At 36.8% G+C, this 26,058-nt stretch overlaps 1 protein-coding gene and 2 non-coding genes across 6 annotated transcripts in view; all 3 read left to right on the top strand.

Moving 5' to 3' along the window:
* Window positions 1–26,058, top strand: part of LOC105232986 (protein outspread-like) — a 156,073-nt gene that overhangs the window by 112,300 nt on the left and 17,715 nt on the right. For 3 of the 4 annotated variants that reach the window (XM_049461444.1, XM_049461439.1, XM_049461452.1), the window contains 2 exons: window positions 8,255–8,320; window positions 16,401–17,067. In XM_049461444.1, the coding sequence (XP_049317401.1) occupies window positions 8,255–8,320; window positions 16,401–17,067 (733 nt within the window). Of the gene's footprint in view, window positions 1–8,254; window positions 8,321–16,400; window positions 17,068–26,058 lie in introns of those variants that run through there. The other variant, XM_049461447.1, reaches the window with a different exon arrangement.
* Window positions 2,196–2,267, top strand: Trnaa-cgc (transfer RNA alanine (anticodon CGC)). Its single transcript has one exon. It is a non-coding gene; the product is annotated as a tRNA-Ala (tRNA).
* On the top strand, window positions 2,827–2,898 carry Trnaa-cgc (transfer RNA alanine (anticodon CGC)). The gene has a single exon. It is a non-coding gene; the product is annotated as a tRNA-Ala (tRNA).

Here is a 26,058-nt window from a genome sequence, read left to right as displayed (position 1 = left end):
TATCTTTATGTATGTACGGTACCATATTTTACTTCTTTAGCGCTATGCGAGTCTATATATAAATATTCATAACAATGAATTTACTTTCTATATGGCTTTATACAGTATACAACTATATTATATACGTCTGTGTACTATGATTTTGTGTTGATTACACACGAATATTTCCTGAATAAGATATATGTATTTACGACATACCATACATCGTACGTCGTATAGCCCATGAACGGTGCTATTTCCCACCGACGACTCACGCAACAGCTCGAGACTATTCAGACAAAATTGTTTTTTGCATTTAATTAGCAAATATGTATGTTTGTATATGTGTAAATTACATGAATATTATGAATGTCATGCAACTGTCAACAGCTGACAATTTCATCACTTGTCCTACACCTGTCAAAATTGCATGTTTGTCAACGAACATGCTACAATTGCATTCAAATTGAAGTGTTTATGACAGCAAAGGCACCGCCAACGGATATGGTTATGGTATTATGGTTTTCGGTTATTCATGAAGTTAAATATTGCAACAATTGAGTGATATACAAGCGGTTGCTGTCACTCGACTGGCTTTGTTCACATATTACATACATATTATTACAAAATTTCTAACAATACTTGCAGCTCAATTAATAGGTTATTACGAGTATGTATGTATGTATAAAAAGTTTTCGCATAGGCAATCATGTATTGTTAATCCTCAAACGTCAATCATGATTGCGGAAGTATTATACATTTAAGCCTTTAGTAAGTTAAGAAAACTGTGTAAGTAGTTAGTTCTATAGGGATGAGTATATGTATATCATATACACATGTATGTAGCACATATTTATAAATGTTTGCGCTCGCAAGTAATATAATGTTCACAAGATTTGAAGAAACCTTATTTAAGTTATCAAACATCTTCTTTTTCCTCTTTATTCAATGTTTTATAAAAAGTGGTACAGTGATCGAATTTAGTTCAAATATGCGCCGTTTCGTTCGATAAAATGTTTCAATCTAGACGGCAACTTCATAATATCCCCCCTGTAGAAGCCCCGTCCTTATTTGCGAGGAACTCGGACAGCCACTTTTCACAAGCTTCTTCCTTCAAAAATGGGTCGAGTTCGTTCCGCATCATATCGCAGGCGTTGATTCGGTCCAGAAGGTTTTTTTTTGTGTCAAATTATGCGCATCAAGCCTTCTGCAGATAGTTTAAAATGGTTTGGTGACTAAATCCCATCTTCTGGGCGATGTTACGACATGCCACATGCCGGTCTACATAACTAAACATTTGTCGGTTATGTCAGGACCTTTCAAAGATGTATAGTATTGCCAGTTTGTAAGGGAAAATTTCTTGAATCTTGAATTGAATCCTTGAGTAATAGCACTTGCCAAAGACATGTCCTCAAATAAAAAAGTTTTCCATAAAAGCACTTGATTTTGATCAGTCAGTTTGTATGGCGGATATATGCTATAGTGGTCCGATATCGATGGTGCTTGATAAAAAAAAGGACAGGACATGGATAGCTAATAAATGAATTTCTTCGAATAATTTTCGATTTATGTCTATTTTATTTAATTAACTGACTCAAATACTAGTAGATTCGTCAGATTTCGCTCGCTTCCAAAAAGTGAGAATTTTTTCCTATTGGACTTTTGGGAAGGCCATTGATCAAATATGAGGAGTCATTGGAAATAATTCATGTAAGTTGAAGGTTTTCCTTTTAGTTGCTATTAGGATGGAGAGTTTGGATTCTGGTTCGAATTCTAAATGTTATTCTAATGATTTACTATAGGAAAAGATTGCTATAAACAAATATTGCGAATAAATGTTTTTCTGTCTAATTAGATTCAGGACAAGATATTCGATTTCTGATTAATCTGGTAAACTTGCTGACTAGTTTGGTCCTTCACTGCAGAGAAATATTCTAGGAAGCAAATATTGAGTAAGTTTTCGACAATTTCCCTTTTTGTGTTGCCTATTGCTTTCCCACCTGTCACACAGGCCAATTCGGTTCGGGCAATTCTACTTGGATAATATTCGGGCAGTTATAAAATTTCACATTTCCATTTTCTTTTATATTTCTTGTATCCCCATACTCATATAATATGAAATAAAGTCGTTTTATTACAGAAAAAACCCCACTCAAACCACAATTACTTAGCTCCAAAATAAGTGAAGTGAGACATTGGGCGCCAACCCCCCAACGGGGGGTGTAGCTCAGTGGTAGAGCGCTCGCTTCGCATGTGAGAAGTCCCGGGTTCAAACCCCGGCACCTCCAATACGATTGACATGTATGTAAATCAATAAACAATCAATCGCAGAAGTAATAATTTTTTATAATATTTTTACTTTAATGGATTTCAAGTTATAAACTTTTCCACTCAACATTTTCTAGGTATATATCAATGAATTGAAATAATTATTAATTAAATAACAGATAGACAACAAACTGTAACAGCTGCTTACCTCACCTGCCATTTAAAATTACTAAACAATTAGACCTAAATATAGAAAATCATACAAAGATACATTGTAGTAAGCGTATACTACGAGTGTATGTGGTGCTCACTACCCCGACAAGCACAGGTGAGAGAAAGAAGAAATCGAAAACAAAGCACTCGCTCAATTGTAGTGTCTCAATTTTCTCACATTTTTATTGCCTCTCTCGAGCGCATATATTTCACCAAAATATTGTGACTATTTTTAGCTCATACTCTTTTATTTGCCCACGTGCTGAGTCAAGTGTGGTGAATTACACGATTTCAACTATCTACTTGTTGCTTTTCAGTGGTGGTGGCTACATGACAAAACAGTCATTTGGCAAAACTTCTGCAACGGGGGGTGTAGCTCAGTGGTAGAGCGCTCGCTTCGCATGTGAGAAGTCCCGGGTTCAAACCCCGGCACCTCCATTCAGGCTGATTTGAGTTTGTTTTTTTTATTTAAAATATCAATTACTTTATTTCGTTAATACTATTAATTTATGGCACTAAGTTAAGTCGGTATTGAAAATATGTTGAATGGAATTGGAGGTAGTTTTCCACTATCCGATTAGATTAGTTAAATACAACTATTTTGGTTTTCATATTTAATATAAAATTGTTTTAAGAAACCTTGAATATAATCGATTACATATTTCGATTCATAGTAATGAAGCCACAATAAAATTTCTATTTTTGTACGCGGTAACTTCGTCACATTCATTCATTCTTAGCTGATTAGCACCATTACGGTATACGCTTTCTACAAGCACAAGGATACGTTAGAAGTCTTAGAACAACAACTTTCGTTTTACATAATTTAATTATCTATATACAAATAGAAACGCACTCTGTGTTTTATATTAATTATTATATCATCCTTGGTCATATATGTACATATGTATGTACATAAAAATTATTTATTGAATTCGCCATACGTGAAATTATCTGCTCATCGAAGTGTTCTCTTAACAAATCCATTCATGGTTACGATGTATGGGAAGTGACGCCGTGTTCTTGAAACCAAATGTCATCAATTAGTCTGTTATTATCAAAAAATATCGAACGATGATTTCATTGATTTCCTGAATGAAATGGTAGTTCTTGAATCTCTTCAGGTTGCTCTTCGTTCTAAAAATGTAATTTTGATTGTTAATATACCCATTAAGCCAGAAATCGGCCTCATGGCTCAACAAAATTTGGATCTTCTTGGAACTTTTCAAGAGTTCATAGGAAGATCGAGCAAATTCAGTTCTTACACAAGCTGTAAGATATCGACGTAAAATGCGCCAATCATTCCAAACGTCAGTCCGAGTTGCTGCAAACGGCACCGAATCGACTCTCTACGATCGTATACTATATACATGATCAGCTACAGCTGCTGTAATAATTACATTTCTCTGGGAGTTTGAAAAATCAGTGGTTTTAAGGCATTTGAGTCGTCTTCATGGCAGACTAGAAGATAAAATTACTACTTTTTCATTTGTATGCTTTAGCGATCACGCCTTAGCCCCAATTTCTGATGTTTGTATACCCAATCTATGTTAATATATTTTTACAAAGCTATAGACATACATACATATATATATATGTACAAATACGTATGTAGGTCTGCGAATGCCATATTCTCTTACATACATACATATGCCGCCTGTGTGTACTTTTGACACAAATTTTTCTGTCGTACTGCACCTTGAATGCATCCTCATTTTTTTGCATAAATAACTCATACGCACTGTATAACCTAAAATTAGCGCAGCATCTGTCACTTTTATTAAGAAAATTATACATATGTATATTACCCATAACATACTTTATGGTGTCTATTTGTAAATGTATAATTTGTTGGCGGTTTGCTGTCGCATCATTTATAATACTGGCACAGCCTAGCCCAAAATTCAACGCATTTTTTGTCTGCTAAATGTCAGCGTTTATAAGCGAATCGGCGCAGCTGCGTATATATGGGCAAATAAACGCTATAATTGTGACAGACAGACAGACAGCAAGAAAAACTGCACACTTTGCATATGTAGGCATGCATGTATGTGTATACATATGTATGTACGTATGTAAATATTGTTCTGCGTTCATCACGCCACATAAAAATGTTTTCGAGTTCAATTACAATAATTCATAAAATGCGTGCCACAAAAAAGTCTCTGCCATAAATAAATAAACCAAACAAATAAACACTTTATAAAGCTGCGTCTACATATTTTTTACAATATTTATGCAGATGTAGTTGAGTAAAATAAAAAACAACTGCTAAAAGTCAAATTGAACGCGAACCAACGCCTTCGCAGACAAAATGTAATCAGCATTGTCAACAACAACATCGTCATTAACTTCATTAACAACATCATCATTATTGTCAGCGACAAAAAATAACAATAATTGTTGTTGTTAGGAGGTACGCCGCTTGTTTGGTTCGTCGGTTTGTTCCTAGCTGCGTTGGCCTGGTGGGTTGCATGCTTACATACACCTATAACATTGGTGAAAATACACACACAGATATACATACATTTACAATTAAGCTTGTTTATTTGTTTGCTGTGTATTTGCTGTTGTTGTTAAGGTGCGCATGCGCGCGAGTGATTTAAACTGGCATTTGCATAAAAATCACAATTACGAGTGATTTCCTTTTTGAATTCAAGCGCGTATATTTGATTTGTTGCATGTGCGCAGCACAACGTTACATGCGCGTACAATTGTTTGCATATCTGCGCTTATGTAAATTGACAATGGGTGTATAGAAGCACACACACAAACAGCATATTGCATGCCGTTCATATGCACACGTTTGCACTTGAATGATATGAGGCGTGTAAAACATACAAACACATGTATGTATGTGTGTGTTTATGGTTTGTGTTTGTTTTGCTACATGCCTTCGTTGCCCCCACAATTGTGGCCGCATGCATATAAAATCTAATAACTGACTGCGTTGCAAAAATGTTGTTGCTATGATTCTATTGCCTTTTTGTTGGTGTTGTTGTTTGTAATTTGCGGTTGCAGCTGAATTATTGCTTTTCGCAAAAATAACATTAGCGGTAACGTAAAAAAACAGCAACGTCAATGAGTTTTTTTTGTATAATAATACTGAAGCAAAATCTTACTAATAACAACAAAAACATGCGTTTTAAAAGTCACAAAACATTTCAACAATTGCATATAATAATAGCAACAATAACACTGCGAAATAAACCAAAACATTGTTGGCGATGTCATCAAACTCTATTGTCGTGAAATCGCTCTGGTTGAATGTGATGCACCGATGCATGTTGATGTCAGTGTTGTGCGCATGGTAGAGAGTGGCATGTTGGCTGTATAAATACATATATTGATTTTTTTTTATAACGGGTGATACAAGTAGAAGTAACTTTTTCAATAGGTTTTTTTTTTTTGATAGATCAAGCGTGAATAGTGTCAACCTGTCATGTTATTTTTGTTTAGCGATGAGGCCCATTTCTTTCTTAATTGATATGTAAACAAACAAAAGCCGCATTTGGGACGAAGAGAAATCTTAAGAGATTCAAGAGATGCCATTTTATACAGAAAATGCCGTTGGAATCATTGGTCCATATTTTCTTCAAAGATGATGGCAGTGAGAACGTATCAGTTAATGGCGATCATTATGACGCCATGATAACCGACTATTTGATGGCTGAAATGAAAGCGCGTGATCTCGGCGATATTTGGTTTCAACAAGATGGCGCCACTTTCCACAGATCGTAAGAAACAATAGATTTATTAAGAGAACACTTTGGTGAGCAGATAATTTCAACTTATGGGTCGGTCGATTGGCCGTGTGATAGCACACCGTTGGATCTTTTCCTGTGGGGATATGCAAAGTCTAAAGTCTATGCCGGCAATCTCGCTTCGATTCAGGCCTTGGAGAAAAACATCATGCTTGTCATTCGCCAGCTACCAGTCGAAATGCTCGAATGAGTCATCGAAAATTGGATTCAACGGATGGACCATCTGAGACGTAGCTGCGACCAACATTTGAAAAAAATAATCTTCAAAAAATAAAAGCGAAAGAATGTTCTCCCGAATGATAATAAAAATTTCCCATTGAAATTGAAGTTTCTGTGTCTTTTCTTTAAAAAAGTAGGGAATCTCGAAATGGATCACTCTTTAGTAAAGCTACCAAAAGTCAAGCTCTAAAATACCCATAAATATATATACATAAATGACATTGAGTTTTTTCTAAATTCTAAATCTCAATTTGGATCAATTAAGCCTATCTACAGTACACTCGTGGCCAACCAAACCTTACCACTACACTTTCTTAAATTTTTTTGGACTTTTTCGTTCGTTCGGTTTTTCTTCAAATTTGTTTTATTTTTATGTTAAACTAAAATATATTATATAATTATAATTATAGTTTTTAATTTATTATTATTTATTATTTAAATTGGCTTTTCTGTGCTTATACAAAAGTAGCCGATTTTATTGTCCTTAAAGTGATGCACCGACTAAACTTAGTATTTTAATTATCGTGTAAATGAAATTAAATTAAAAAAAAAATAAAAAATATAATTTTTTCATCGCATGTCACTCACTAACTTTCAATTGATTTTTAATTTTTAATATTTTTGGTTAATAAGATGTCATTAATTTATTTCTTAATAAAAAAGTACCGCTATAAAGTGTAGTAAAATATGCACAATACTTGAAAATCTTGAGTGGTAAGGTGTTCGTGGCCACGGGAGTATACATACATACATATATGTATTGACATTAAGGTAATCGTATACCTTCGATGGTTGAAAACGAAAATTTAATATTTCTAAAGTAGACATAACTAGAAATACGCTGTACAAAGGATTTGAGCGAAATCAGATTTTTGATTTCTAGTTTCTGAAGCTAGAATCTATTGCCTTCTTGGCAATTTTTTTAGAATTTTCCATTTTTACTGTATTTTTTAGCTTAAAAACATGACTGCCTACCCTCCATACAAATATTCTCATGCTGAAATCTATTGCCAAGGAGTCGACTACCTTGAAAAGCTGTTTTTTCCTAAGTCTATGCTTTAAAATTAATAAGTAAAAACAAAAATATTTTTTTTGCAAACATCATGTTTAGTTTGCTTTTAAAATTCGTCGTCAAATAAGTCCGAAATTCGAGCGTGAAGATGGACAACCTGAGCTCTAAATAAATATTATGATAAATTATAGAAATCCCATATTTAGTCATTGTTAGTCAACCAACAGAGTTTGGCTCTATCACTATGTCAAAATATATATCGTATTCTATCTTATTATGAGTTATTTGGGTGGTAAAGATTTCATAGCTGTTGACAAGTAGTAGTAGATCAACTGCTCCAGAATGCAGGCTCTTAAGGGAGGAAGAAGTTGAACTAAAATCAACTGGGTACCTTCTAGTGGGTTCTAGTTCAACTTTTTCTTCACATAACTGACCCGTAAGTCCCAGCTTGAAACAATTTGGATCAAATATCTTTAGTCATTCTGGCAAATTAGTTGTAATCGAAATGAACTGTTTTAGCAGATGCCACTTTGGGGTTGTCGATGAGAGTTTACATATATTTTTAAAAGTTGTTAGCAACACAAAGGAGCAGGTTGAATTTTTATTGCTTATATATGGTAGTCTCAAAGTTGATGGTATGAATAAATAATGGTGGAATTATACTAAAAACCAATTAAAATCAAATTTTAGTTTCCATATTGCTGTTATATAATTGTGATGTATTGATTTTTAGTAAAAAAAAAAAAACTTTTTGTTTACCACGTTTATTAAGCAAATTTATTTATCTTTATGCTTACAGAGATGGCAACGGCGATGGTTTGTTTTATATGATGACGGTGAACTCACATATTCGGTGGATGAGCATGTAAGTACATAGAAAACCCTTAATTATGATTTCAATATTAAGTGATTTATTCACACAATAAATTTATTCTCACTACTGAAAGCTCAATAAATATTAAAACAATCTACAAATGCTTAACATTCACGGTGGAGAACTGTTGAAACTGTCGCGCCCACTTTTCAACGATATCTGCTGGTGCTGGTGCCGACAATAATTACATAATAGTTATACACAAAACATATCTTTGGCCAGACAAGAGCCATCAAGTCTAACAACATACAAGTATATACTAACACACACTGGAATACATGTATGTGTATGAAATTCACTGGGCACCGCGTATTCTATGACTGAGCGCTCGCTACAAGTACCGGCCAAAAATGCAAATTTATCTTTAATAGTAGTTACCTGCGCTTAACTTTTCTGTCTGAAATATTTAATTGTACGCGTATGGCAAAAAACCAGTTTGCATCGTCTGGCGAGTTTCCAACATTTATGTTTTAATGGCTTTTATTTCATTATTTATGATTTGCAATATATTACTTTATATATTTTTTTTAACAACTCCACTAGGCTTTCCATAGGCATTTGAAGCATACACACAAATAACCTAAGGATACGTGCGCACAGGCACGGGCACGTGTTATTCCTCTAGTCAAAACAACTAGTCATAAACTATTTTACAACTAGTCTCAAACAAAACCACACCAGTCAGTCGTATATCTTCTTTACGTATGAGCAACTTCAACCTTTAACCATCTTTAAAATTCTGATATTTTAAGAAAAAATAATTATGATTTAAAATAAACATTTACTAGTTTTAAACTGGTTCAGAATATATACATAAGTTTGGATATACAAAAACGAGTTTGATTTGGATCCTCATTTCGGGTAATCCCTGTTTTATTGCAAAAATAATAATTCTCCAGCTCCAGCTTAATCTCAATCAACTTTTCTTAAAATGGTACAATATGAACAGTATTCGGACCAGTCCTATTTTAGTTAGAAAATTTTACTTGAATACTAGTTCTTTTGCTGTTCACTTTGACGTTTTACTGCTGTCTTAATTTCGTATGCAGTAGCTAAGATGGCGAGACTTTGCCCTTTTGTCCAGCCTCTTTCATTTCATTCGCTACACCTTTTTATTCAGTTTCGTATTTTTAATCGTTTTTAATTTACGCGACATGCATAATTTATGCTCCAGTTTGATTATGTTGATACTCGTAATTGGTGCTATAATTCAAATGATACATTTCAGGTGTTCGGCCAGTTGGCGCATTCCACTAATCAACTAAACACTTGTTGCTATACTAACTAGTTTAATATATTTCATGTGACATACATATATTATAATAATTTAAGCAACGAAGTTCTAGAATTTAATTATTTGCAAAGAATTGTGAATGAAATTGTCAATAATTTGGTCCTCTGGTCTCAGATTTTATGTGAACAGATTTCGGACCATTATGTTCAACTGAAAGGTTCGTTTTTAATGAGATTCGGTAAGCGAAGGTTGGCAGCAAATGAATTTAGAGTTTAACGCTCTGCAAAGAACTCAAAATTTTCAAATTAGTAACTTTTTATGGACTCAAGAGAATTTGGGTAGTCTCTTCTGACTTATTTTTAACCAAAAATGGCAAGTTCGCTTATTTTCGTATCAAATAATTGTCCCACAGAACGTAAATTGCGGCTCAGAATATAAAAGTTTTTTTCTGGCCAAAGCTGTCCACTTCTGGATAATGGTTTTCTCCAGACAGTCAAATTGTTTTAGTAGAGGTCCGAAAAAAGAGTTTTACCGTAGGCGAGTAGCTTATTGGAAATGATTCCCTGCCAATCTCAACAAAAACATAGCAAAACCATTTTGATCATCACTACTGGCTTGGCTATTGCTTGCGCCAACTCATCGGGATTCGACCATGACAGTTTTCGTTTGACGTTGTCGCAAGCAACCCATATCGGAAGATAACCTAGCTCACTTTCCAATAACGGTACTGTTTAAACCTACTAAAAACGCTATACATTAGTCGCTAAATACGCCAGACATTACATTTTAAACCCGATGTGGTATGAGAGGCCTTTATGGGAGCCGGTATGAAAACTCGACGATGGGCGTGGCACCGCCTACTTTCGGGTGAATGCATATATCTCGGAACTCGTTCTACCGATTTGGACCAATTTAGTGCTTTGCATTCCTCTCTCAGTGCGAAAATTGGCGAAATCGGATTATAACCACGCCTATAGATCAGCATTTTAATTTGATTCTTTCACTTTCCAGTACACAAATGCGGAAGCAATTGATGTAACGTGATAAAACTGTGTACTACTATGTACTAATAATTCCTTTAAAGTGTGTCAACTTATGACCAAAAATTGCCAAATTCCAATCAAGCCTCTAGGTACCGAATATGTAGAACCTGTTTTTATTTTTGGCTTTTGTATGACAATACGAGGGCTGCTATATACATTTCTGGCCTAATAATGAGAATAGTAATATTTATCAACGAAAATGGTTTTATTGTTTTTCAAAATATTCTCCATCAAGATTTATACACTTTTGCATGCGCTCAAACCAATTTCCGTAGCACTTTTTCCACTCCGATTGAGACACCTCCAAAACATGGTTTTTGAATGCTTCAACAGCATCTTCTGGCGACGAAAATCGTTGACCACGCATTATTTTCTTGATGTGTGGGAATAAAAAGATGTCATTGAGTGCCAAGTCAGGGCTGTACGGCGGATGACCCATCAATTCGACGTTTTGTCCGGTCGAAAAGGCGCTGGTTTGAGCCGATGTGTGAGAGCTCGCATTGTCATGGTGCGCAATGATTTCTCTTCTCTTGTTCGTTTTTCGAATTTCTCCGAAGACTTCAGGCAAACAAATGGTGGCGTACCACTCAGAATTGAAGAAACAGGCGACCATTTGCTTCGAAGTGCTTCTTCCACGAACAACTTTCGTTGGATTTGGCTCGTCTTGGAAGACCCACACGGTCGATTGCTGTTTTATTTCGGGCTCATACGCATAGATCCATGATTCGTCACCTGTGACGATCTTATAAACGTCTTTTGAAGCACCGCGATCGTATTTTTTCAGCATTTCTTTACACCAATCCACACGAGCCTTTTTTTGAGCGATTGTCAAATTGTGCGGGATCTAACGATTCGAGCGTCGGCCACGATTGAATTCGTTGTACCAGTTTTTCACAGTGCTATAGGATGGTGCTTCATAGCCATACAAAGATTTTAGTTCATCGATGCACTCTTGTCGTGATAAGCCACGTCGAATGTTGTGAAAAATGATCTCACGAAAATGTTCACGAGTTAATTCCATTTTTTGGCCGAGTTGAATTTTTTAATTCCCTGTAAATAACACAATTCACAATTAAATGACAAAACGTTCTGAGTGATGTTATGCTAAAAAATGTCAAACTTTCCAATGGAAATGTCAGATTGCACCTAGCAACACTTAGTGTTGCCTAGGCCAGAAATATATATAGCAGCCCTCGCATCAGTCAATGTATGTGATATGAAATTGAAATTCAGAGAGAATTCTTTCCTATTAATAATAACTCAGTGAATCCAAAATTAGTTGAATCGGCTTTCCTGAGCCCCCATATACCTAATATACAGATATTTGCACCTCCGGGTGACATTATTTTGAATATATCGGCCAATATTTGAGATATCATAACAGTATTTTCGAACTTCCGGCAGACTTTACTCCATATGAATGTTGATTGTATGTGAGGTACTTTAATGAAACCCAACCCCATGAATCATTCTTTTAGTATGTGGCATGAACCAACCCTACTCGTATATATAGTACTACTCCATTTTTCTAGCAAACCTTATACCGAATATGTCGGTGAGTGTATGAGTCATAACGGGGTTTGTCCGAAAAGTAATAGGATTGAGTCGATTTAAAAAAAATTATTGAACCAATGGTTATAATTTGTTAAAAACTTTCCTTCTGCGTCGATTTCCAGCACGATTTCCAAACATTGAAAACGTCACAGAAGGCTTTCTCCGGAATAGTATTGAGCACCGAGTTGTATGCTGCTTTTATCCCCTCTGTTGTCTCAAAATGCTTGTCTTTCATCGACCTTTTCAGGCAAAGAAGCAAAAAAGTCCGAGGGCCATTCTGGGCTGTAGGGTGGTTGCGGAAGCGAAACGATACCGGCCTTGGTTAGGTAGCTGTTCAAAAGAAAGGAGGTGTGAGTCGGGGCCTTGTCGTGTTGCAACTTCCAATCGACTGCGATGTCTTGTCGGATCCTTGACCCTCCGTTTGAGTCTTTTGAGGACTTCTACGTAAAATTTGGCCTTGACGGTTTGTCTAGGAGGAACAAATTCATGGTGGACGAGGTATTTGATGCCAAAAAAGGCAATGAGCATCGTTTTCACTTTGTATTTGCTCATTCTTATTATTTTGTAAAGCATGTTGCAAGTTGAACAAGTCGTAAAACAACGTCAATACATTTAGTATTATTTGAAGATAATATAAAATTAATGTGAGTATTAATTAATACACAACTGTCATTAACCTCAAAGAATTCTTTAAAAATAATTAATTTTAGCTAGTTCGCAAAGATTGTAAAATATGTATCTCTCAATGTTTACAATTTTAAATCAATGCATACAATTATTCGCATATTATTTGAGTAAAAAGTGTAAAGAAATTAACACATTCCATAAATCACAACAAAACAATTGTAATAAACAAAATGCTTTATTCGCCGCTTTCCCTTATTTTATTTGCTTGTCGCAGCACAAGAATTGCTTCATGTCAAGCATTAAGAAATAAACTTCAAAAATAACAATTTTTGTCGAAGTTAAATTAAATTTTCACAACACATTACCAATAAATATTGCTTTATTACTCTTCCATGACTTGTGTACATACCATGCATACATACATGCACATACAAGTGTGCATTGGCTCCAGGGCCCTTTCAAGTTGCGCTTGCGCGTTCAAGAGCCTCGAAAGTACATGAATGAGAAAAAAGAAAAGAAAAATTCAACACCTAAAAGCCACTTTCTATGAAACTATTTCCAATTCGAACTACCAATTTCATTACCATTCGCTGGTGGCGCTGTTGTGTGCATGTGTTCATGTGTTTTGTTTTTGTTAAGGTTGTTTTTTGCCACCAACACTACATTCTTCGCTCACTCTTTAGGCACCACTTTGTTTTCTAAAGCGCGCTTTACCCAAATTCAGCGCGGCAAAAATCTATTCAACCTATAAATATACAACAACAACAACATTGAGTACTATGAAATTGTATACTAATTGGCACCCCACTGCAGCACCTGTCAAAGCTTGCGTGCAACAATTGTATGTTTTACATATGTAGATAAACTTGTATGTGTATGTGTGACTGTGTGCGGTGCAGCAAGTGAGTGTTGCCCGCTGCTTATTGACTGTTGGCCTTGCTAACTGGGCTGCCTGTCGGCGGGTTACTAAAATTTTTTTTCGCTTATTGACAGCCGTTGGGTCGTTCAGTGTGACTGGTGTTAACCAAGTTGCCACTGCAACTAAAAATTCACGAGGATTTGTATGAAACATGTGGTATATATTTGTCGTATATTTGAGCTTATATAATATGATTCACAGCATTTGTAGAAGGTTTTCGTGTTTTTGGAAATTTCGATCTCGCTTTAAGCAAATTTACTTGAATTTTTTCTAAAAAATAATTTGATTTGAGTTTTCCTTGAATTTCCTCATATTTGGCAACCCTAAACCCGTCATGAAGACCAACAACAGTCAACGCAAACGAAAGTTTATTTTCAATATTTTCTATGCCGACTCATATGTGCCAAAGGCAAGGACCCACTGATACAAATTACACATTCGCTACCAAATCGTCGTTGTAGGAAAGTGCACCATAATATTCGTACGTGCCATATAAATTCATATTAACTAGCAGTTCAGTCGGCTGTCGCTCGATTAGTTTATTGTTCATGCGGCGAAAAAGGGAAAGGTCAATAGAAAATATGTGCCTGCATTTAATGGTCTCACTAAAGTAGTTCAATTTTATTCTTTCGATTTCTAATAGCTGCTGACATAGATTTGTAGGTGAGGAAGGTGTTATCTTCTTCTACAGAAAGACATATGGGTATCTTTAAATAGTTTTTAATTCCAAACTATTATTGTGTTTAATAGGCCAGTGCAGAAGCCTTTGGAAATGGTAATAAGTAAAAGAAACATAGTAGGTTGAAAATGAAAGAAAAATGAATTTACGGGCGATCCAAAATATGAACGAAACAGCGGAGGGAAGCTATATGTTAGGTGCGTTATTGGAGAATCTGTTATCTATAAGTACTAAATAGGTTGAAAGTCCTTATTATGTCTATCGTGAAACTCAATCAGATTTAAATTCGTATATCTTGCAGTTAGACACACTCTTAAAACAACTGTACAAATTTCACAGATGTCGGTTCTGTGGTTCCTGAGATTTACCATTCATGTTACATACAAATTAAGTTCGGTTATTCATAATTTTATTGTGCCCACAGAGCTTTAGAAAATGCATTCTAGAAAGATATTTGTATAACAACGATAAAGAGATATCGCTAAGGACTTTTCAAGAATCTTATCTCTTTTCTAAACGAAAAGCGCTATCCAAAATTTAAAAATAATAATGAAATTTGTTTTTCTCAATATCGTTAAGATAATAACAATTTAGTCAGAGTAAATTTTATTATGAAGGATATATGTATACTTTGTATTCTTTACTTCGTAAGATGAAAATTCAAGGCATCAGTTTTGAAACCAACAATTTCAGTAAACTTTTCGTGTGAAGTGCCAGTATATAAAATTGTCAAATATCTCCTTTTATCAATTTGCGCCGTTTCGTTCGATAATCTGTTTTCATCTAGACGGCAACTTCATAATACCCCCCTGCTTATTAGCGAAGAACTCTGACAGCCACTTTTCACAAGCCTCTTTTGAGTTCAACTTTACATTAATAAGGGAGTACGCCATGTACAGGAACAGGTGGTAATGCCATGGCGCTATGTCCGGGCTATATGGTGGATGCGATAAAACCTCCCATCCGAGCTCCCGTAGCTTTTAACGAGTCATCAACGAAGTGTGTGGTCTGGCGTTGTCCTGGTGGAACACTACACTGTTTCTGTTGACCAATTCTGAACGCTTCTGGTCGATCGCCTGCTTCAAGCGGTCCAGTTGTTGGCAGTAGAATTAAGCGTCTGGTCATATGGGAGCAGCTCATAGTGGATGATTCCCTTCCAATCCCACCAAACACACAACAAAACTTTCCTGGCCGTCAATCCCGGCTTGGCAACTGTTTGGGACGATTCACCAGCCTTCGACTATTACCGTTTTCACTTGATATTGTCGTATGTCATCCATTTTTCGTCGGCAGTCACCATCCGCTTCAAAAATGGTCGAATTCGTTCCGTTTCAGCAGCAAGGCGTTGATTCGGTCCAGAAGTTTATTTTTGCGTCAAATCATGCGGCACCCTAACCTCAAGCTTCTACAGTTGGTTTAAAATGGTTTGGGGACTAACTCTCATATTCTGAGCGATGTCACGAGATGCCATATGCCGGTCTAACCGGCTGTTTACCATGATTTGATCAATATCGTCGTCACAGGTCTTCGGGCCGGCTGGCTTATCCATAGTGTCGTTTTCACCCGCTCAGAATCATCGAAACCATTCCTCCGCAAAGGAAAACTTTAAAATAGTGCGAATTTCGACGTAAGTGAACTCTATGTTTACACGTTTATAACTCTTAAATGCAATATCCAAACTAACCATGAATAGCGTCGTTTTGTAGGTTATGTTAAGACCTTTCAAAGATAGTTTTTACCAGCGCTTTATATATAGCCGCGAAATTCAAAAGATAAAAAGTTGTTGTCTGCTTGTGTCAACATCTCTTATAGTTTTTTCGATTGGCTACTCTCCAACTCTGGTGAATCGAGGAGAGTTAGAATAACCTCAAAGTTTATATCTATTTATTTTAAGTTATAACTAGACCTTGTACAACTCATTGAATAAATTAAGCTTTATAAAGAATTCATGCATGAATATTTGTGATTTCACTAATGGTCACACATTCTTGTTTCTATTCATTTATTCCACACAGCCCGAAACTGTGCCACAAGCATGCATCGATATGACCAAAGTGCTCGAAGTCGCCATGGCGGAGGATGTGACAGGCCATACCAATTCGATTGCCATCACCGCCCCCGATCGGGTCACATTCGTGAAGGGCACATGCCCTGAAGAATCCAAATGGTGGCTAAATATACTGGTCGCATTTCCGAAATCCAAAGGACGCCACAAACGCAATGCCACATTTCCAGGCGGTCAAGCGACTACAACGATTTTGCAGCAAATGAATACAGACGCATATAATGCTGCTGCTGCGGGCGTACCGACACGCAATCGTCATAATTCATACCACAAGGATGCATTGACGTCCGTGCAATCGACCAGCGTGCTAATTGGCAGTGGCGGCAATAATGTTACGCAGCGTAATGCTAATGCCGTGACGACAGCGCCAACAACGGCGTCGTCGACGAAGCGCACCAGTGACTATCGTAATGTTGCAGACGATGAGGATGATGAGGAAGACGTGGACGACGATGATGATGATGATGACGAAGATGACGGTGTTGAGACCGGCGAAGATGAAGAAGAAGAGGACGAGCATGTTGGTGTGCGTGGCGCTAACGAAATAGACAACGGCAAAAAGGAATCGCTGCTAGATGACAAAAGTCGTGGTGATATTAAAGATACTAACAGTAAAGGTAGATTACTTCATAAACTTATATTTATGCAATTATATATATGATATTCGTATAATCCTACTCACCGTTTTGCTATACAACATATACACAAATCGTTTAAAAATTAGTACTGTGTACTATGAAATTTATATGAAAACTTTAACAGGTTGGGAGGAAGATATATAGATCACAAAACTTTCTTCAATTCAAATATCTTGAAACCACGGCCGCATCAAAAGTAGGTTTTCTGGTTATGCGACTATTGTCCCCTGTGCCAGAAGCTTCGCTTGGTCGAAGTTATCCTGCAAATAACCTTAGTAATATATGAATATTTATATTAAGATATAAAAGAGAAATCTACAAACCAATTTCTTTTACCATAACTAATATTTTTTAAAGCCATATCATATTCTGCCTTAATAATCATAAAGATTATCGACTATGTACCTCAAAGGCGACTTAAAATGTTCCGATTTTCTTCATTTGAAACAATAGGAAAATTTAAAAGAGGGTCCCGTAGTTATATTAATATTAGAGAGATAAATTTGACTGAGAGAGATTTTTACGAAGATTCACAATTGATATCAGAAATGATATGAAACCGATGTGGATGATAAGTTTTTATAATCTATCCACTGTATACTATATTATATATCTAATATCTCCGTTGGCATCTTGCATTCTAACACGGAACAAGCGTTGAACAACGGCCAGTTTCTTTCCGACTGCGAGATCCTTTCCTTTTCAGCGTAGAACAAAGGAGATCTTCTTATCTTATCAAATAACATTTTCCCGCTTACGTAGGTGTTCTTACTGCACATTGTTGAGTAAACAGTAATACGATAAGGGTTCAAATCTTGTTGACACAAGTTGTAAAAGTTGTTGGATGAAAGTATAATAGAAACATTCATTCCATTGTCTGAAGTTGAAACATCTCGGCAATCATGCCTTCGGCAAACGAAGAGACATAGCCGAAACTGACATTAGCAGCACCAACCATTTTGTGATAGGCTCAAAGAACTTTGTTGATTAATGATGGATATAGAAGCAATCAATTACACATATAAGAGCTTTAGATGCCACAACAGACCGGTATTCTAGGCTGTTCAAGTAAGCCCTCCACTAGGATCGACCTCTTAAAAGGCTACAGCAGTATAACCCATAAAAAATTAGGCGATTTTCGTGATTTTTTTTTTAAAGAAAGTACTCGATCGAGTGTTCCGAAATTATTTGGACATAATAAAGTAAATTTTCAAAAAAATAACGGAGTTATGTGCTCTATTCAGAATTGCCAAAAAAAAGTTCTCCAACTGCTGATATGACTCTGGCCGAATGAGTAGTTGAAACAAAAAATTTAACATAATTAAAAATTTGAAGGTATTTCCTATACAATGAATTACGATTTTTGAAAAATATCAAAAGTTAGCAAAATGGCGTCGTTCTGAAAAAATCGTTTTTTAAGGCAAAAAAATTGTAGTTTTTTAATGCTTTCCAGACTTCTGCAGATGGTTTAAAATGGTTTGGTGACTATGTAACTTCCATCTTCTGGGCGATGTCACGAGATGCCACATGCCGGTCTAACTCGATGTTTTCTATAATTTGATCGGTATTCGTCGTCACAGGTCTTCTGCCGGCTGGCTTATCCATGGTGTCGTTTTCACCCGCTCTGAATTGTCGAAACCATTCCTCCGCAGTTCGAAGTGATAGAGTACGATCCCCCAAAACGCCATTAATTTCACGGAACAAAGGAAAACTTTAAAATAGCGCCATGTCATGACCTTTCGAAGATGTATAGTTGCCAGATACGAGCTCTGTAACTGTTTATACATAGCCGCGACATTCCAAAGACGAAAAGGTGGAAAGGGAATATTTGACAACCTAATAATACAACCGTCCAATAAAGTCCATGTATGGGAAACTTTTACATTTGGCGAGAAATCTTCACGAAATTTGGCATGGATGTGTTTCTAAGGCATCGCTGTGATTTCTGAAAAAAATGTTATACCGAATCACTAAACCATATAGCTGCCATACATACTGACGCTTCAAAATAAAGTTCTTGTATGAACATGTGTAGAGTATTTTAGCTTTTGACCCAACAACTTCCGCAAACATTAAAAATCCCACTTTTCCTATAAATCTTTGCTAAATGCGTCTGATTAATTTATGCAACAGCCGATTTTCGCTGGAAACATCAATGAAATCACGAGTACAAGCAGTCCTTTCATTGAAATTGATGTTGTTGAACTAAAAATTGACAAGCAAATCAATCGAGGCACACACAAGCTTGCTACACAAGTATGCAAGTAAACCAGTACTTTTGGCCTTAAATTATGTTATGTATTCGTACATATCTGCAGGCTTATGTACTTGTGCAAAATCTCATCGGTTTATTTGAAACGTTAGATTGGTTCATGACATTTACTTTTGAAGATAATTTCATTTAAATGTTGACCGCGGCTGCGTCTTAGGTGGTCCATTCGGAAAGTCCAATTTTGGGCAACTTTTTCGAGCATTTCGGCCGGAATAGCCCGAATTTCTTCGGAAATGTTGTCTTCCAAAGCTGGAATAGTTGCTGGCTTATTTCTGTAGACTTTAGACTTGACGTAGCCTCACAAAAAATAGTCTAAAGGCGTTAAATCGCATGATCTTGGTGGCCAACTTACGGGTCCATTTCTTGAGATGAATTGTTGTCCGAAGTTTTCCCTCAAAATGGCCATAGAATCGCGAGCTGTGTGGCATGTAGCGCCATCTTGTTGAAACCACATGTCAACCAAGTTCAGTTCTTCCATTTTTGGCAACAAAAAGTTTGTTAGCATCGAACGATAGCGATCGCCATTCACCGTAACGTTGCGTCCAACAGCATCTTTGAAAAAATACGGTCCAATGATTCCACCAGCGTACAAACCACACCAAACAGTGCATTTTTCGGGATGCATGGGCAGTTCTTGAACGGCTTCTGGTTGCTCTTCACCCCAAATGCGGCAATTTTGCTTATTTACGTAGCCATTCAACCAGAAATGAGCCTCATCGCTGAACAAAATTTGTCGATAAAAAATTTTCGAACCGAACACTGATTTTGGTAATAAAATTCAATGATTTGCAAGCGTTGCTCGTTAGTAAGTCTATTCATGATGAAATGTCAAAGCATACTGAGCATCTTTCTCTTTGACACCATGTCTGAAATCACGTGATCTGTCAAATTAAGTTATGTATTCGTACATATCTGCAGGCTTATGTACTTGGAAATTATGTACATGCATTATATCATATGCCTGGACTGGAATCTTCACAGCTTTGTAGGCACCGCCCTGTCGTACATACTTGTATATTTTCCTTTACACACACGCCACTCGTACGTATGTATATATGTACATATGTATGCATATAATGCTTGTGTTCCGCATTTGACATAAACTAATTGTCAGCCATTAATAAAAGAAATGTTGCATTAAATATGGCTATACATTTTTTAAGCTATCGAATACTCGCACGGCGCGGCACACGAGTATTTCGTTGCGATTTTAAAATTGCAACGCTTTCAGCTGATCACTAGTTTACCTTATAGCTGCCGCCGGTCGTGGGTTGATCGTCGAGGCGGTTGGTACAGCATGTCAAGTCCTGCCGCACAAGCTGGCACTCAAAGTTAAAGCACACGTGTGCACATACATATATATATACATACCACTACTTAAGTGTCTGACTGCAGTGCTTTTGTACGAATCGTTGCGCTTGATTAAATCAATAAATAATAAAATGCGAAAAAAATAAAACAAATGAATGAGTGTAAAATTATTCATTGATCGTGCACTGGCGGGTTCAATTGAAGCAAGTCCAGATATAGTAAAATATTATAACATACGAGGGTAATCAGTTTCATATACACACATATGTATGTGATTTCGTATCGAACACATGAAGTTGTATTTAAGTATTTATATATTGAGACTTCTGAGGTCAATTGAACAATAAGCCGAAGATTATAAACCTTAGCTCATAGAGTATAAGAATATTCGAAAATATTTTTATTATATTTGTTGAAAATACGAGATACAGGGTTGGTCCGGAAAGTAATAGAGGACTGATTTTCTTCTAAAATTTCGACGGAGCACTGGAACAGGCGCAAGGTGTGCGCGAAGATGGTCCCAAAAGTGCACACTTGAATAACGTAATTGCAGGTGACAAGTCATGGATCTTTGAGACAAAGAGGCAATCTTTCGAGTGGCACACGCCATTTTGAGACAACAGAGGGGATCCAAGCAGTAGGCACCTCGGCTCTCAATGCTATTTCGGAGAATGCTTTCTGTGACGCCTCCAATGCTTGGAAAGCGCGCTGGCAGCGCTGCATCGACGTAGAAGGAGCCTATTTTGATAGTTTTCAAATAATTGTAACGATTGGTTTATATCTGGGGCTCAGTCCTATTACTGTGCGTACAAACCCTGTATACAGATCTATAAAAGTTGAAGTTTTTTGTCATTCTCTATCTCATGTATATTTTCCTGCACTTCCTGTATGTGTCATTACTCCTGTACGGCCCACTAGCTTTCTCGCAGCAACCACTTCTACTGCGCCTCTCTTTCTACGGATATTTTCTGACATATTTTGATGTGAGATTACTCGTAAAAATTTTGGAGAGGTCATAAGTGTCTTAACAGCTTTCTGCATGGAATCTGGCAGCGGTACATCATAACAAAGAACAGTGAAGTATGTTTGGCTTGACAAACATTAATGCATGAGGCTAGATTTCAGACTATATACCTAGAACTTCGTTTCGACTGTTCCTTGGTCTATGGTGGGGATCAGTGTTTTTTGTTTTCGGAGGGTAAATCTTCCAAAGATGCTGCCGCTGTAGGAAGGCAGCATGCACGATTCATATTGCCCGCTAAAGATACGGATCTTTCCGGATCTAATTTTACTAGATTAGCGGAGCAGTAAGCCTACGTACTAAGCCCTTAACTCCCGCTGCTTTAGCTTATATTTGACTCTGCGGTACCGTCATTGCGTATTACTTCGGGTCAAGCTGAGCAAGAATGCCTCTTTACAAACTCCCTGCGGGATTATTCAGCTAGTCTTAAGCTTTTTCGCTACCGTTCTCTTATCCTGAGTCCTTGGATCGCTACTCATCGCGGTCGACTGTTTCATTTTCGCCCATACCAGCTTTGATTGCGTCATATGGCTTATAATGTTGTCATTGTTTAGTTTATTATTCCTTGGACGGTTCGATGGTTCTCTTTACTACGTGTCTCGAGCAGAAAAAAAAGATATGCTCATCATTTCCATCGGTACTGCTGCAGGATGAGCATTTTGTGTCACCATCGTGACCGAATCTTTGGAGGTACTCCTTAAAACAACCATGGCCTGTTAAGAATTGCGTTAGATAAAAGTTTGTCTCCCGTGTTGTCCCTCAATCAAGGCTGGTACGTTTTTAATGAGCCTATGCGTCCATATTGCTTTCTGCCGCGTGCCATTGAATTTGCCATTCTTCGAGGCTCACCTACCTCTGCCTGGGGATCAGTGTATCCCCTTTATACATATTGCCTGTCATAAAACGAAACGTCGCAAACATTCTCCAGACTGCGCTTATGTCTACTATTTCATGAGCGATATGGCTCCCGGCGCTTGGCGGTCCACAAAACGAGATCATAGACTTTTGTCACGTTTTCCTCCGTGGTGATGATTTTCGGTGGACCTTGGTAAGACTCATCAAAAACCGACGTGCAACTACGTTGAAACTAGTTAAACTAATTTTTGATTGGCACCATCGATTGAAAAGAGTCAACATATACACATGTGCAGGCTTCGTTGACGGTCACGATAATCACCGAAGGAGCACATTGATTTATTGCGAGATTTCCCTGCCGAAACTAAGATTTCCAAACACTCTTTTCTCTATTGTCTTTAAATCATATAGCTTCCGTAGCAACTGACCGATCAAAATCTGGATAAGGATTTTCCCTTATACCCTTTTATGCCATAAGAAATTTAACTGTGACGGATATTATAGCTCGAATATTATATGTATATCAGAATGTGAGTGTGGTATTCATCAGTTGTCAGCGAATCATTTCACGCTTCAAATTGCTTGTTGAAGATGTTACAAAAATGCTTTGTGACTCAGTTCAAGTTCGACTCAAAAGTTTTTGCATAAACTCAAGGATACATACAAATGTTTAAAGGGTAGTTATTAGCAACAATGTAGCAACACACAGTTTGAGTACTAGCATATTACACGTAATAAGTATTTTTTGTCAGATTGCATAAAATGACGCACATTTTGCAAATAAGTATTTGTGCTTGCGCTTGTGCGTAGGAAAACACATCATCATTATGGCAACAAAAGCGAAAGGAGAACTGGCAATTTTCTCATGCCTTTACGCATATTATCAGCTATTAGCTATATAAACTACATTTTATTATGGTTCTTAAAATGTGTATGGTTATCAACTTAATTACAGTTGGCACCTTATGAGTGGTCTACCAAGCTGCCACACATGCGTACATATAATATGTGTACGCTTATGCGCTTTTAATGCAACTTTACGCCTGCTTAGGCACGAAAAGGTGCTTTTTTGCGCGAAACAATACAATGTAAGAATATATGTATGCATGTAATTTATATATGTATATGTATATAAATATTTGTTTGTGTGTGTTACATTACAATATTAGTAAACTGCTTACAACTATTTAAGTTGATACTTAACTACGCCGGCATGTGTGTTGCTGCAGCAAAGAACACAATGCTGGCACTGCTTAACTGTGAGCTGATGCCGATAACGATGCTGCCGCTGCTGCTGCTCAGCTGTGTTGAGCTGAGCTGGTTATAAAATTAAGTGGAGTAGTTGTTTGGTGTGGTGTGGCGTAAAAATATCACAAGCATCATAAATTCCGACGCTGTCATAGTCTTTTACCGACACACCAATTAAATGCATACCCCTCATTTAACACAATAACCTTGAACCTTTTCCAACACACGCACTGCATATCGACAACGCGACTGTTGCTGCATTTTCAGCCGCCGTTGTTGTTGCAGCGGCACCACCCTAAAACGCTGATCAGCGTGATGATGAGCATAACGCAAACGTAAAAAAAAAATACAGAACGCGTATATTGGCAACAAGAACGCCTGGCAAAACACCGTTCTTACACCAACTATACAATTGCAAGCAGCACCAACAAGCGATCAGTCTCGAGTCGGTCCAGACAACTTTGCCGCCAACTCACTTTCAACTCATAAAAACGCTGCTCAATCAAGATAAACATAACATTTACGCGCTCCTGGTGTGCAACAGTAACACTACTACCACATATTTGCACCAACGCCACCGCTAACAACAACAGTAACCACATACTGTCTGTATCATCAATATTGCTGATGACTAGTGCTAGTATTGGATCAACGCTCAGTGGCCAGTATTCAGTTATTGGTCCAGTGCATCCTTCGGTCTACTAAGCAACGCTTATGCGCCAGTTAGTGATGTCTGGTGAACATCACCTCAAGCGTATGTGCGTTTATACAGTACCAGCACTTGTATAAAGGAATCCATAGGGTATGATGGTTCTTCGCAGCCACCACAAAAGCCAACATTTATCCGCATTTATTTATTGCATTAATGCGTCGAAATGTTGCGCTTTAGCAGAGGAAGCTTAAGTTCAACCGCAGACCCCTCAGCCTCACATTTTTCAGGAGCGCCTCAGGCAACACTTTCAACGCAACCTAAATACTGTGTGTATGTGTATGTGTATGTAGGCTAGCGAGTCCTTTGTTACTGCTCACTATTCCCGTAACATATATACCATAGTGTTATGAATTTTATTTTCTCATTCACCAGCGGCTGTGTCTGGTTAGTTCGGCAATGTCTGCCGCTTGACCACCGCTTGGTGGATGTCTGTGTTGCCACTTAGTGCGTACGCTGTTTATTTGTTGTTAACTCTCTTCATCGACCTGTTAAAATTCAACCGCGCATGAAAATCTTATTGAATCGCCTGCAGTCATAAGCAGACTCCAGCGCACATTTGTACATACCCGCATATGTGCGTACACTTGTCATAAATGGAGTATGATCGGTGTGTAACCGTATAGACGTCGTCTTAATGGCGTAAAGTTGATAATTCCTATGCACATAAAATATCGCTATGCTTATGAACACACTGTCGTCAGTGCGTATAAATATATATATATATATATATATATATATGTATATGAAGGGATTTAAAAGAGACCCAATCCTTGTTATGAAGTAGAAGTATTAAACAAATTTTCAACAAAGGACTAATTGTAGACAATTGACAAAATCATTAGCTGGACATAACGATAATAATTGTATAATATATCAGAGAACTCAGTTTGAGGAGACGTATATCTTAGTTTTGAATATCACTTCTATTTTGACCTCAAAGAATATTTAGATTCGTAGATAGAAGAATAGAATACTTATGCTTAAATGATTTGCTGAAGTAAGCAGTAGGGTTAATTCGTGTAAGCAAGGCCCATATTTATGTTTTTCTTTTATTAAACACTAAATATTTTTTTCAAAAGTCAATGGTACATTATAATATGATATTTTAAGAATAATCTGTTAAACTTTTATTTGGAAATATTAAGAAGTACGGCAAAAACAGCAATTATTCCAGAGCGTAACAGAAAAATTTGAATTGCTGTGCCCCTCATAAGTCGGTACTGGATTAACTGAAATCAAAAATCAAATTTATATCGTTAGAGTATCGCTTTGCTAAGTTAACGAGGGTGATTTTTTAAAATTAATTTAAATTTGGCAAAATTTTAATGAACAGGATATTCGCGAAAAACTCGCTTAATTTTATTATTCTGAAATGAAAAATATTATCAAACTTGAAAAAAACTCTACAGCATTACCTCGTAAGCTACCACGTAACCTTACCACCCCAGCCTTACCTTAGCAATTTCAAAACGATCAGTGCCGAAGTTTTGAATTTATGAGGGTAGCATCTATGAAAACGTGAGGTTATAGTTTTAAAACTGATGTAAAACG

This window comes from Bactrocera dorsalis, chromosome 1 (genome assembly GCF_023373825.1).
Source record: "Bactrocera dorsalis isolate Fly_Bdor chromosome 1, ASM2337382v1, whole genome shotgun sequence".
Classification (NCBI taxonomy): Eukaryota; Metazoa; Arthropoda; class Insecta; order Diptera; family Tephritidae; genus Bactrocera; species Bactrocera dorsalis.
This window is presented reverse-complemented; position numbering and strand designations above follow the sequence as displayed.